The 16284-nt window shown below is 32.5% G+C and overlaps 1 protein-coding gene across 4 annotated transcripts in view; it reads left to right on the top strand.

Annotated features, from left to right (window-relative positions):
- LOC144443236 (elongator complex protein 1-like) overlaps positions 1–15682 on the top strand; it is a 60253-nt gene extending 44571 nt beyond the window's left edge. For 3 of the 4 annotated variants that reach the window (XM_078132653.1, XM_078132652.1, XM_078132655.1), the window contains 4 exons: positions 23–266; positions 11969–12096; positions 12847–13004; positions 14778–15682. In XM_078132653.1, coding sequence (XP_077988779.1) covers positions 23–266; positions 11969–12096; positions 12847–13004; positions 14778–14939 — 692 coding nt within the window. In that variant the 3' untranslated portion in view covers positions 14940–15682. Of the gene's footprint in view, positions 1–22; positions 267–1099; positions 1189–11968; positions 12097–12846; positions 13005–14777 lie in introns of those variants that run through there. The other variant, XM_078132654.1, reaches the window with a different exon arrangement.
- The last annotated feature ends 602 nt before the right edge of the window (positions 15683–16284 follow it).

Below are 16284 nucleotides of genomic sequence, written 5' to 3'. Positions count from 1 at the left end.
ACCACTTATGTTTTCTTACCAGATTACAACACATACACAACACTTCTAGAATCAATGCTATTACAGTTTGAAAGACAGAAAGCAAGACTTCAGGTTGTCAGGGAAACAAAAGAAAAACGAAGTCAAGGTTTGTTTGATGAAGATGAACCATACGACAGAGATGGAGATTTATTCTCAGAGACAAGTAGTATTGGTAGATCGTCTTACAGTAGTATTGGTAGATCATCTCATAGTCAGTATTCAGCCAGTAACTCAAAGATATCTGGGTAAGTAAATGGATTCCATCAAATACAGTCCCAAGTCTGATCTCTTACCTGGGGCACGTTCGGTAGCCAAAACGTTTTGTCATTGTTTGGCCAGGGCACCCTGGCCCTATTTCGAACCCTATTATGTATGTTGCGCATGAAAAACAAAAGATGGCGGCACATTCAAACAGAAGATTGTCGCATTTTGTGTACATTCAGCACTCATCACTGAAAAGACAATGCGCATAGTTAAATCACACCATTGCAGTACTGTCAGGATGCTAAAAAAGGCCTGTAATGTATGTATGTACTATTCTTACGCTGATCTTTGACCTGTGACCTGACCCCAAGTTTATCTTGCATCGCTCAATGTACGTCAAATCGATCATACCATTATGCCGACAGGTATTTGTATTTCTAAATACAGTTGCCAATTGTAAATGACCAATTCCATGAACTTTTTTGCAGTGCGGAATCAAAACTAATGTGCACTATATAAAGTAATCCTACACAAAATCTCAAGTTCGCCAATGAAGTGAGAATTTATGGCCGCCATCTTGGCTTTTGGCGAGTCACCTCACTCTTCCACCTTCCTTCGTCCCAGGTCGCCTGCGATTAAATTATGACAATTAGTCGTTCGGGAACAAAATGTTTTGAAACGTTTGCGGGCATTTTATCTACCGAACGCGCCCTAGGTCTACTCCATTTTTATGACCTCTGACCTCGATTCCATTTCTCCAAGTCTGACGTTTGACCCAAACTTCCATTTTTTGATATGTCTTAATTTTGAACGTGATTGTTCCATTTTCTGTGACCCCTTTCATTTTTTTTCCCTCTGTGACCTCTCTGACCAGGACTGTTTCATTTTCTCAACTGAAAACAGCATGTTGCTAATCTGAGAGTGATTTTCTATTTTGATATTGTCATTCATCGTGTTGCTATGGTAAGCATTTTAATTATGTAATATACTGTGTTGTCTTTAAAATGGCAAAAGCTAAGTTTATAAACCTTTAACTCAAGTGAAAATACTTAATATATAAAACCTTGATTAAACTATTCTAGTATGGCGTTAATATTGATGCATACCTTCTATGACATTACAAGTGTTGTCTGGCATTGTTAGAACAGTTGATTGCACTGTAGGGATTTCCTCGACATTTTTGTCATACATATAATAAATTATGTCATCATTTGTACGTTATATCTTAAGACCTGGTTTCAATTTTAGTTTATTGCAAGTTATGGTTAAGTGTGCTTCAGGAAATAGAATCCTACGAGTACTTTTTAAATATGGGGTATTATTATGTCCAAATAAAGTATGAACTCAGCTTGTGCCCCTTTAATCATAGCATGTACAGAAGAAGAACACAGCCCTCAGCATATATAGACAGGATATTAATATCTTCTATGGTTTGATATGCCACATTCTCACTTGATCGTCACACACACTTACACGAAGCAATTAACATAGTATAGAACATGAATGAAAAAAGTGTTATTGAAAGTGTTCACAGTCACTTTCACATTTACCCTGCAAAGTAATGGAATCACCCATAAACATCATCACATTTGTGTACAAGGTATTAAACACAAAGGAAATTTATTCCATTCTTTGAACCCATACATAATAACGTATCACTTAGTCGAGCAGAACTCGAATTTGTAAATGTGAATAAATGGTGTAACGATAACAAACTGACCATTAACGCTAGCAAAACCGAGTATATGGTGATTAAGAGTAAACAAATTAAACATTCAGTCACTGGTTCAATTACTCTAGATGATAAAGGAGGTTGATTGTACATCTTGCATTGGAATTCGTCTTGACAACAATTTGTCTTGGCGGCAGCATATTTTGCACACAAAGGAGAAATTATTGTCATGCTCTATAACACTTTCATACTGCCACATATTAGTTATGTACTAGAAACTTTGGGAAGTGCATATAAAACACATTTAAAGGACATTTTACTTGTACAAAAAAAAGATCGTTCGGATTATACATGGTAGTAAGTATAATGCACATACGATTACCCTGTTCAAAAAATTTGACATACTTGACATATATAAACAATATGAGTTTCAAGTAGGTCTTTTTGTGCATGATGCACTAAACAATAATCTTCCACCTATCTTCCATAACTACTTTTCTTTTATTGCACATGATAGTAATACTCGCTGTAAATTAAGAGGAGATCTTCATGTTCTTCATGCTGACTTGGCCAGTCTTCAATTCAATTTGTCGGTCCCATGCTATAGAACAAAATACCCAACGATATCAGAAATATCCCCAACAGGGCTAGGTTTAAATCAAAATATAAGCACTGGATTCTAAGTACATATTAAGGTTATTAGTTATTTGTGTTTTCATGATGCTTTAACCAGTTGACATGTAAATTTCTTATCACCGTAGTGTGTTTATCTGTTTTCTTATTACTGTAAACAATTGTTGTTTGTTGTTTTCTGACTGTGTAATCAGTGTTAATTTGAGCAACTACAGTCACAACATTTTTTTTAATGATATGCAATTCGATGCTTGTGAAATTGAGTAGCTAGACTCGATTAGTTTTCTGAAAACTATTTTCTAGTCTCTCACCCACAACTTAAAATCATTTTCCTTTTGGATGTTATCATTTATTTCTTTTCTGTATGTTTATTTCTTGTGGGGAATAAATTTCAATTCAATTCAATTCAATTCATTTAGAAAACCTGTTTTTGAAATTCCTTCAATCAGTTTCACATATACCCTACATGAATGAAATCATCTATATGACACAACACTGCATTACTGTGACAATTTAGTCACTCTGTAGTTTGCCACACATCTTCCCAAATCTAGGATGTTTCAGTAAGGTTACATAAAGGAGGCCATATTAGGTGATGGACAACATATCATCTGAATGGCTTCCATTAATCCGGAATTAAATTTTGGTAATTGTACAGACTTAAGTTTCAGGAAATCCCATATGTTGATTTGTGACAGACAGCAGGCATGACGAGAATTTATGGTTGCCATAGCAACCTGCACACTGTTTACATGTACATAAATTTCTGAAGTATGAATTTAAGTTAATCTTAGTAATTTAAACCTTCAGTTGTCTGAGCTGAGCTTATGTTATCTAAGGGATTTAAAACTTCACCTTTCAATTTAGCGATATATCTATATACATCTGGTTGACGTCAAATAGATATGTCATCATAACATGTTCCTACAATGCTGTGGAATATGTCAACGTCATCTAAGAGGCAGCAGACACCCCTGCTAAAAATGGAACAACCAGAAGTCAGATGGATTGACCTAAGGGGTCAAATTCATCTCCATACTAATTTGGCAAGCTGTTGTTTAATGTTGTGAGGAATATCTAAGCCGGTCTGCTTTGTACTACACTTTATCATACACAGAATTTCCTATGGTTCTGATAGTATTGGCAAAGATGTAATCATGCTGAAAACTAAATGAACCTAGATAATATATATCATTCACTTTTATAAGTGAACACATCTTGTAGACAGATCTTCATTCAACCACCAGCTGATCGTCTTGTCTGTAAAATGCTGACAATACCATATTGGAAACCTTTAGTCAGACTGAGATGCTGTGCTGATAACTGTCTTGCAATCAAAATGTTAGTGATCAAAAATGACAATACATGAAATCTAAATTATAGAATTCATCAGAAGTACTACCCTACTGTGAGCATGCACAATTAAACCAAAATTCTACTCAATACCTTACATCAACATGTCGCAAGAATACATTTATTTTATGTTTAATAGTTAGTTGAAACCTTGATTGCCGATGGCCTGTCATACCATAATTTGAAATCAGGATTGAGAAATTCGATAAGATTGAATTCTTGTTCTAACATTAAAGTAGCAATTTCACCTTTGATTATTCACTGACTCCCTAGTTTGAGAAATATTGTAATGATGTTGTAATATTTGTCAAGCTAGGTAGTCAGGTTGTAGCCATAGGCAGTTGATAAACTGATATCAAAACCAATTTTTAAGGTTAATTGAATCAGAAATTGAATCGGTCTTTGTAATGTTCTGAATGTGAAGTCAATAGAGTATTAGATTAAAACAGACTGGAAGATATTGACAAGATTGGGAGATATCTGACAAGAGTGGGAGATATTATGGAATCTGATGAGATTGGGAGATATATGGAATCTGATGAGATTGGGAGATATATGGAATCTGACAAGAATGGGATATATATGGAATCTGATGAGATTGGGAGATGTATGGAATTTGACGAGAGTGGAGATATATGGAATCTGATGAGATTGGGAGATATATGGAATCTGATGAGATTGGGATATATATGGAATCTGACAAGCTGGGAGATATATGGAGTTTCACAAGAATGGGATATATATGGAATCTGATGAGATTGGGAGATGTATGGAATTTGACGAGAGTGGAGATATATGGAATCTGATGAGATTGGGAGATATATGGAATCTGATGAGATTGGGATATATATGGAATCTGACAAGCTGGGAGATATATGTAATTTTACAAGAATGGGATATATATGGAATCTGACAAGAGTGGGAGATATATGGAATCTGATGAGATTGGGATATATATATGGAATCTGACAAGAGTGGGAGATATATGGAATTTGATGAGATTGGGATATATATATGGAATCTGACAAGAGTGGGAGATATATGGAATCTGATGAGATTGGGATATATATATGGAATCTGACAAGAGTGGGAGATATATGGAATCTGACAAGCTGGGAGATATATGGAATTTCACAAGAATGGGATATATATGGAATCTGATGAGATTGGGAGATGTATGGAATCTGACAAGAGTGGGAGATATATGGAATCTGACAAGCTGGGAGATATATGGAATTTCACAAGAATGGGACATATATGGAATCTGATGAGATTGGGATATATATATGGAATCTGACAAGAGTGGGAGATATATGGAATCTGACAAGCTGGGAGATGTATGGAATTTGACGAGAATGGGATATATATGGAATCTGATGAGATTGGGAGATGTATGGAATTTGACGAGAGTGGAGATATATGGAATCTGATGAGATTGGGAGATATATGGAATCTGACAAGCTGGGAGATATATGGAATCTGACAAGAATGGGATATATATGGAATCTGACAAGATCGGGAGATATATTGTCAATTGTCAATGGCCAAGTGGTTAGCTCGTGTGCCTCTGCAGCCAGGGTTCAAACCTGGTAGGTGTCAGCTGGGTTTGATTAAATTTACCACACTGTAAGTAAGAAGAGTGTTGTTCAGTTTGACTCTACCGAACAACGCAGGTTTCCCCAGGTACTCCGATTTCCTCCTGCACTAACACTGAACCAAAGGAGCCTATAAATGGGACTAGCTCACGTTGGTTATCCAATAAATGAAATAAAATAAAATAAAATGGAAATAAAATATGGTATTTGACATTTCTGTGTGACAGCCATGTCAAATATAGTAATGGTATTTCATTTGTGTTACAGTTTCAAAGTAATGTCTATATATACCTGTGAGTTAATCTAAAGTAATGTCTATATATACCTGTGAGTTAATACAAAGTAATGTCTATATATACCTGTGAGTTAATACAAAGTAATGTCTATATATACCTGTGAGTTAATCTAAAGTAATGTCTATGTATACCTGTGAGTTAATACAAAGTAATGTCTATATATACCTGTGAGTTAATACAAAGTAATGTCTATATATACCTGTGAGTTAATACAAAGTAATGTCTATGTATATCTGTGAGTTAATACAAAGTAATGTCTATATATACCTGTGAGTTAATACAAAGTAATGTCTATATATACCTGTGAGTTAATATAAAGTAATGTCTATATATACCTGTGAGTTAATATAAAGTATTGTCTATATATACCTGTGAGTTAATCTAAAGTAATGTCTATGTATACCTGTGAGTTAATATAAAGTAATGTCTATATATACCTGTGAGTTAATATAAAGTAATGTCTATATATACCTGTGAGTTAATCTAAAGTAATGTCTATGTATACCTGTGAGTTAATACAAAGTAATGTCTATATATACCTGTGAGTTAATACAAAGTAATGTCTATATATACCTGTGAGTTAATACAAAGTAATGTCTATGTATATCTGTGAGTTAATACAAAGTAATGTCTATATATACCTGTGAGTTAATACAAAGTAATGTCTATATATACCTGTGAGTTAATATAAAGTAATGTCTATATATACCTGTGAGTTAATACAAAGTAATGTCTATATATACCTGTGAGTTAATACAAAGTATTGTCTATATATACCTGTGAGTTAATACAAAGTAATGTCTATATATACCTGTGAGTTAATACAAAGTAATGTCTATATATACCTGTGAGTTATTATAAAGTAATGTCTATATATACCTGTGAGTTAATATAACGTAATGTCTATATATACCTGTGAGTTAATACAAAGTAATGTCTATATATACCTGTGAGTTAATACAAAGTAATGTCTATATATACCTGTGAGTTAATACAAAGTAATGTCTATATATACCTGTGAGTTAATACAAAGTAATGTCTATATATACCTGTGAGTTAATACAAAGTAATGTCTATATATACCTGTGAGTTAATACAAAGTAATGTCTATGTATACCTGTGAGTTAATACAAAGTAATGTCTATATATACCTGTGAGTTAATCTAAAGTAATGTCTATGTATACCTGTGAGTTAATACAAAGTAATGTCTATATATACCTGTGAGTTAATCTAAAGTAATGTCTATATATACCTGTGAGTTAATATAACGTAATGTCTATGTATACCTGTGAGTTAATACAAAGTAATGTCTATGTATACCTGTGAGTTAATATAACGTAATGTCTATATATACCTGTGAGTTAATATAACGTAATGTCTATATATACCTGTGAGTTAATATAACGTAATGTCTATATATACCTGTGAGTTAATACAAAGTAATGTCTATATATACCTGTGAGTTAATACAAAGTAATGTCTATATATACCTGTGAGTTAATACAAAGTAATGTCTATATATACCTGTGAGTTAATATAACGTAATGTCTATATATACCTGTGAGTTAATACAAAGTAATGTCTATATATACCTGTGAGTTAATACAAAGTAATGTCTATATATACCTGTGAGTTAATCTAAAGTAATGTCTATGTATACCTGTGAGTTAATACAAAGTAATGTCTATATATACCTGTGAGTTAATCTAAAGTAATGTCTATATATACCTGTGAGTTAATCTAAAGTAATGTCTATATATACCTGTGAGTTAATACAAAGTAATGTCTATATATACCTGTGAGTTAATACAAAGTAATGTCTATATATACCTGTGAGTTAATACAAAGTAATGTCTATATATACCTGTGAGTTAATACAAAGTAATGTCTATATATACCTGTGAGTTAATACAAAGTAATGTCTATATATACCTGTGAGTTAATACAAAGTAATGTCTATATATACCTGTGAGTTAATACAAAGTAATGTCTATATATACCTGTGAGTTAATACAAAGTAATGTCTATATATACCTGTGAGTTAATACAAAGTAATGTCTATATATACCTGTGAGTTAATCTAAAGTAATGTCTATATATACCTGTGAGTTAATACAAAGTAATGTCTATATATACCTGTGAGTTAATCTAAAGTAATGTCTATATATACCTGTGAGTTAATACAAAGTAATGTCTATATATACCTGTGAGTTAATATAAAGTAATGTCTATATATACCTGTGAGTTAATATAAAGTATTGTCTATATATACCTGTGAGTTAATACAAAGTAATGTCTATATATACCTGTGAGTTAATCTAAAGTAATGTCTATATATACCTGTGAGTTAATCTAAAGTAATGTCTATATATACCTGTGAGTTAATACAAAGTAATGTCTATATATACCTGTGAGTTAATCTAAAGTAATGTCTATATATACCTGTGAGTTAATACAAAGTAATGTCTATATATACCTGTGAGTTAATACAAAGTAATGTCTATATATACCTGTGAGTTAATATAAAGTATTGTCTATATATACCTGTGAGTTAATACAAAGTAATGTCTATATATACCTGTGAGTTAATACAAAGTAATGTCTATATATACCTGTGAGTTAATATAAAGTAATGTCTATATATACCTGTGAGTTAATACAAAGTAATGTCTATATATACCTGTGAGTTAATACAAAGTATTGTCTATATATACCTGTGAGTTAATACAAAGTAATGTCTATATATACCTGTGAGTTAATACAAAGTAATGTCTATATATACCTGTGAGTTATTATAAAGTAATGTCTATATATACCTGTGAGTTAATATAACGTAATGTCTATATATACCTGTGAGTTAATACAAAGTAATGTCTATATATACCTGTGAGTTAATACAAAGTAATGTCTATATATACCTGTGAGTTAATACAAAGTAATGTCTATATATACCTGTGAGTTAATACAAAGTAATGTCTATATATACCTGTGAGTTAATACAAAGTAATGTCTATATATACCTGTGAGTTAATACAAAGTAATGTCTATGTATACCTGTGAGTTAATACAAAGTAATGTCTATATATACCTGTGAGTTAATCTAAAGTAATGTCTATGTATACCTGTGAGTTAATACAAAGTAATGTCTATATATACCTGTGAGTTAATCTAAAGTAATGTCTATATATACCTGTGAGTTAATATAACGTAATGTCTATGTATACCTGTGAGTTAATACAAAGTAATGTCTATGTATACCTGTGAGTTAATATAACGTAATGTCTATATATACCTGTGAGTTAATATAACGTAATGTCTATATATACCTGTGAGTTAATATAACGTAATGTCTATATATACCTGTGAGTTAATACAAAGTAATGTCTATATATACCTGTGAGTTAATACAAAGTAATGTCTATATATACCTGTGAGTTAATACAAAGTAATGTCTATATATACCTGTGAGTTAATATAACGTAATGTCTATATATACCTGTGAGTTAATACAAAGTAATGTCTATATATACCTGTGAGTTAATACAAAGTAATGTCTATATATACCTGTGAGTTAATCTAAAGTAATGTCTATGTATACCTGTGAGTTAATACAAAGTAATGTCTATATATACCTGTGAGTTAATCTAAAGTAATGTCTATATATACCTGTGAGTTAATCTAAAGTAATGTCTATATATACCTGTGAGTTAATACAAAGTAATGTCTATATATACCTGTGAGTTAATACAAAGTAATGTCTATATATACCTGTGAGTTAATATAAAGTAATGTCTATATATACCTGTGAGTTAATATAAAGTATTGTCTATATATACCTGTGAGTTAATACAAAGTAATGTCTATATATACCTGTGAGTTAATATAAAGTAATGTCTATATATACCTGTGAGTTAATACAAAGTAATGTCTATATATACCTGTGAGTTAATACAAAGTATTGTCTATATATACCTGTGAGTTAATACAAAGTAATGTCTATATATACCTGTGAGTTAATCTAAAGTAATGTCTATATATACCTGTGAGTTAATCTAAAGTAATGTCTATATATACCTGTGAGTTAATCTAAAGTAATGTCTATATATACCTGTGAGTTAATACAAAGTAATGTCTATATATACCTGTGAGTTAATCTAAAGTAATGTCTATATATACCTGTGAGTTAATACAAAGTAATGTCTATATATACCTGTGAGTTAATACAAAGTAATGTCTATATATACCTGTGAGTTAATATAAAGTATTGTCTATATATACCTGTGAGTTAATACAAAGTAATGTCTATATATACCTGTGAGTTAATACAAAGTAATGTCTATATATACCTGTGAGTTAATATAAAGTATTGTCTATATATACCTGTGAGTTAATACAAAGTAATGTCTATATATACCTGTGAGTTAATACAAAGTAATGTCTATATATACCTGTGAGTTAATACAAAGTAATGTCTATATATACCTGTGAGTTAATACAAAGTAATGTCTATATATACCTGTGAGTTAATACAAAGTAATGTCTATATATACCTGTGAGTTAATACAAAGTAATGTCTATATATACCTGTGAGTTAATACAAAGTAATGTCTATATATACCTGTGAGTTAATACAGTCAAATGACTTGTAAAATGTAATCTGTTATTATTTACTACATGTATTGGTAGACTTGATTAATTATCTAAATCAGTGACAGTGTAGGAAAAGTCTAGATATAATCGATACAATAATGCTGTCATATGAAGCCAGAATATATATAGATGTAATCTGTCCTGAATAGCTGTAGAAATCAACACAGCTGATACAAGCATGGGTCATGAATCAACTTAGCTGATACAAGCATGGCCCTAGGAATCAATGCAGTTGATATGAGCATGGCCCTAGGATCAACTCAGCTAAGACATATGTAGGCCTGGAAATCAACACAGCTGATACAGACATGGCCCTATATAGCTCCATCAATGCAGCTAAAACACTGTGATATATACATGTAGGCCTAGCCATCAACTCATCTAAGACAGGCCTCAGGCCTAGCAATCAACACAGCTGGTACAACATCGTTATTGAAATCAGTACATCTGATCTCAATATCAAACAGCCATAGTTGAGATTACCTCAGTAAATATATTAAATTGTGTTGCGGTAATAGAATCTGTACACAATGTAACAAGTATATGAACCCTACTAGAGTTTCACATCAGTATAAAGTTACAATTTTACCAAGGTCATGGTAACACCATTGGTCATTATTCTCATTGGATTTTCAAGTTGTTGCCTTTAAACAAGTGCTGTTGGTCAATAGTGTATTTGCACACATATATAGATACATATACACACTCATACATATAGAGATACTTGTAAACACAATGTAAACATACACTCAGACATGCACAGACATATATAAAGACACACATACATTACATACATACATAAATACATACATACATACATACATACATACATACATACATACATACACACACACATACATACATACATACATACATACATTTGCATGCATGCATGCACGCACACACGTACAAGATACAAGAAATCTTTGTTATCTCACATAGAGAAATTACGGTGACGTGGAGCCATACATTAAACACATATTAAAATAAAGATACAATAAATACAAAATAAAATGTAATATGATCTTTGACCACTGTAGGTCAGATAAAATGTTAAAAACAAAGCAATGCAGAGCAGATATCTTTAAAATACAATCATTTAGTTTGATTTAAAAGTCTTATTGAAGTGGGCACAAAACTTGATTTGGTTCTGACTGTTCTGATTTTGGGACACAAAATCGTCTCCCTGATAGCAGAAATTCAAAGTGTTGGGACATAATGTGGTAATTGTCATACATACGTACGTACGTACGTACGTACGTACATACGTACGTACACACATACATACATGGCATACAGACAGACAGACATAATTGAAATAAATAAATGTGAGCACAGTGAGTTTCTGCTTACACACATTTCATGATCATGTTGTATTTTAAGCTAACTTCCGAGTCCCCGCCCCCATGATATTGTCCAAGGGAGCGACTTCAATTATATTTGTATGTGCGTGTTTGCATTACAAGTCCTCTACTCATGTTATTGTACACTAAACTTGTCAATGTCCTGGTTTAAATGATGTTATTGACTGGATGTTCCACAGGAGATCATCTAAGAACCGTAGAAAAGCTGAACGCAAGAAATACAGTTTGAAAGAAGGCAGTGAATTTGAAGACTTAGGATTGTTGGAGGCATTATCTAGTGTTATTCAGAAAGTTGACAAAATGAAAGGTAAGACTTGGATTAAAGTTCAAATGATGTCGGTAGATCAAGTCACATTTCTTTGCGTTCACAATTCACACCAAAACCATGCATAGAATTGACAGCTTACTAGTATATAAAATCTGTTTTATCATACACCATGTGTTGGTTTATTATTTCAGTTCTCCTATGACACAACTTACCTACCACAACCATGGCATTGTTTATTTTTATGTTTCCCATACCCAAACTGAACAAATGTCTTGAAAATGACCAAAAACTTGTTTTGAAATGATGTCAAAACTGAACATCACCAGTAGTATGATAGTGACAACACAAGGGAGTATTCTTACCCAAAATAATTTGTTTATTTCTGAAATTTGTGACCTTTAAATCAATTAAATATTTCATGGCAACCTTCAGACTTTATTTTTCATTCGTAAGTAATCCTGACTGTCCAGAATGATGGAAGCATTACCAACATCTACCTGCACACTTTTTTCCATTTTTTAACTCTAGCCTACTGACTCATCCTTTTCATAAATGTGGTAATGATAAAAATGTGAAAAATAAGAATTATGCATTAGTGATTTCAAGCCGTTTCTTCAAGGTCTTGATTATAATTTGTCTGAGTGGGCATGATAGTATGTTATATAGCCATTCAGTTTTGTTATCACTTAAGTATACCAGTCACAATGGTAATGCAGTACAGAGATGTTTCTTTTGTCAGTGTTGCCATAGTTACAGACAATGTTCTCACCATGTTTTATTTATCTCTAGATGACATAGCATCTCTACTCAAAGTGTTGGTACAGTATCATTATGACAAAGAAGCCGTCAGTTTACAATCAACCCTTGACAGTGTGGTGCAGGTGATTGATAAGTCTGTTCATCACATTTGGAAAACAGAAATTGATATGGATTCCTCTAGTCTACCTGTAAGTTTGAACTTCCTGTATCCATGGAAATACAGTAATGTCATGAAATTACTGTGACTGACCCTCTAGTCAAATGCATTTGTATGTGTGTGGGGTTTTTTAGTGTGCATGTTTATATCTGGCTGCCTGTCCGTCCATCCATCCATCTGTATGTATGTAGGTATGTGTGTGGTGGAGGGGGTGGGGGAGTGTGTGTGTATCAATTTATAAAAACTATCAGTGGTTTACTAGTATAATTTGAACTGTATGAAACCAGACTTCAGTATTTGATCAATGTGGCATTTAATGACCTTGGCCTGACCTTTTACCTTTTGAGGCTTCTTGTATAGCGGATACAAATTACACTATCGGTGAATTCTTCATTTCAATAATTTGTCTTTCCAGTAAAGCTAGTAGGAGCTCCTCATCTGTTTGGATATTACTTTGAATGTAATGAGAGTTATTGCATGGTGAATTCTGTCACAGTAGTCATGGAAAAGACTCACTTTAGTAAAATTGCAGAAATGTATAATATTTTTGAAATAAATAATCATAATTCCAATTCATGGATCAGTCAGCTTATGGTACATTAATATTTGCCAACATGATATAGCTGATAGAATATGTCTATTTAACATTTAATGTCATGATGGAAAATTCCTTTGGAAATTGCTTATTATGAATAGGTGAAATATGGTTACTGTGACTTTGTTATTGACACACAGTACCATCGTGTGTTAATTGTCTTGTTCCTATTGCAATGCCTCTTTAGAAAATGTTCAGAGTTTTATAGATATTGAATTATGAATAGAAATCTTTTAATTCATTTTATATACATACATACCCATGGAGACTATCGGGTTATTTGTGTATGTAGCCTGTGCCCCCACATGGCTATTCTGATTGGCGGCAATTGAAAATTGCCTGATTTGGTCATTTGTGACTTCCATTTAAAGATGGCTAAAATTGCCTACTTGTCGTGTATGCAACTCTGCCAATGCTACAGCATTTTTATCATTTACACACAAATTCTTTGCATCAGATAACCTTTGGCAAGGTGCTTTGCATTGAATACTTTTCGGCTTGTTTTGTCTTTTATTACATATGAAATAATAATTTAATCATTAAACAATAGAAAGACATGTTGAGCTCCTGTAATTGTGAGTCACTCGTGATTTTATTAAACAAATACTAAATGCCATCAATGACAGATGGATTTTACTGGTAAACCCATGGTATGGTCAGGTGACAACCATACCCTTGAGTAGAGAATACAAAACTCTACACATACAGAATATATGGCATTGTATGAAATAGTGCATGATACAATCTTGGAACTGTGGCAACAAGTGATTCACTATATCATAATATTCATTCATAGTCGATTAGTGATACATCTAGTGATATCAGTTCACTAAATCTACATTTGAGAAATAAAAATTCATCCTTTGATTATTACTACTCTGGCAATTGAGGTTTCGGTTTACTAAGATAGACATAAATTGTTGTTTGATGTGGTAGATTGAACAAATGGGTGATAATGGTGCCTCGTGTTGTACAGGTATAATCACCCTGTAATCAAGATGTGTGGCCACTTGAGGAAAAACTAACTATCTGAAATGTCAAACTACTGAGAGAATAATTAAACCAACATCCATTCAATTGCTTATATCAACATATCACAACAATAACTTAGTTTGTGTCTATCTGTAATAGTATTAATGAAACCTTGATAGCCATTGGCATACAATGTATCTTACACCGTATGTATTTATGTTTTTTGTTTCAATGCAGGTACTTGGTCCAAAATCCACAGCCAATAGTATAGCACTGGCTATGATGGATGCTACCAGGTCATCAAAACCACTAAATGTAGAAGAATTAGCATTTCATATTCCACCCAAAATCAACAAGGACACAAAATGGAAACTTCATCAATTGCAAACTAAATCATGAGTTCCTTCCTAATTTCTATTTATTGCATTTTATTTCATCTTGTCCTGTACATTGCATCGCAAACATTGATGGCAAAAAATTGCTACATTTGTTTTGTTTTGTGTAACTATTATAATGTACCATAAACATTAGTGGACAAAAAACTGCTTCCTTTGTTTAGGAGTGCAAAAATTACAAACATGCATTTGTGGCTCCAACATTTGCTACATTTTATGGTCTTCTTTGACAATTAAAGTACAATTTTTACTTTTTAAGTCTTAAAGTGTACGGATCACATACAGGTAGCCAACATAAACAAAATGTAACAGAATAGTTAGAATAGATGTAGTTGGATCAGAAGATAAAATGTAGCAATGTTAGTAAGACGTTTGTGAAGCTGAAATCAGATGACATTTTGTGTCAGGTTTACAAACTTCTATTGTAAATCAACTCTCTCAATTTGTTTAGACTTAACTACTTTCAAAATTATTTCAGTCAAATTGTTGCAGTACCTGAAATTATTTATGATACCATGGTAACGTGCAAAAAAAAGTTCCATACGATTATGAATAAATTGTGTCCCTGATGACATGTCAACATTAGTTGGCATGCCAACATGCTTGTTCATGTGAAGTCCAATCATGACTATGTAAGCATTGTATGGCAACATGTATCAGAAATGTGAAATATGTGAGTAGATTGTAATTTTATAAATGAACCAAAGTGAGGAAAGTGGAAGTTACCTGTGAAGATAAAGCAAACAAATAAATGGAATTAAAAGCATCATCATCTGTGTGTGTGTGTGTGTGTGTGTGTGTGTGTGTGTGTGTGTATGTGTGTGTGTGTGTGTGTGTTTTGATGTTTGTTTAAGGGGCATATGTCCATTTGTATATTGCTTTGTTGTTTTTTGCACAACTGGACTGATAAGGTTCAGTAGGCATGGCAAAGTGTCTGTCTGTCTGTCTGACTGTGGATGTGTGTGTGTGTGTGTGTGTGTGTGTAAACAAGTTAAAGTCAAAAACCGCCAGACCGATTGCCATGTTGGTGAGTGTATTATCAATGGTTACATAATATGTAACGACTAAATTTGTCGGAGCCAACCACAGACCAATTGCATTCATATTTGTAAATGGAGAATTCTTCAAATGAAAATGATTGCATCACAGGTGTGTGATTTGGGTTGTAAAAAATGTGGCTTTTGGTCAAAAAAAAACTTGAACTCTAAAAGTACTGAGCGGAAACTTTGTGGGGATGTTCTTAGGGATGTGTTAATGAAGAATTGTTATACATCTGTAATATGCAAATTACTAGTTGGTCTAAAAATGTTACTTTGGTAAAAATCTTTCATTCCAAAATTAGTAGGCAG

Source organism: Glandiceps talaboti, chromosome 12, assembly GCF_964340395.1.
Source record: "Glandiceps talaboti chromosome 12, keGlaTala1.1, whole genome shotgun sequence".
NCBI classification, from domain to species: domain Eukaryota; kingdom Metazoa; phylum Hemichordata; class Enteropneusta; family Spengelidae; genus Glandiceps; species Glandiceps talaboti.
This window is presented reverse-complemented; position numbering and strand designations above follow the sequence as displayed.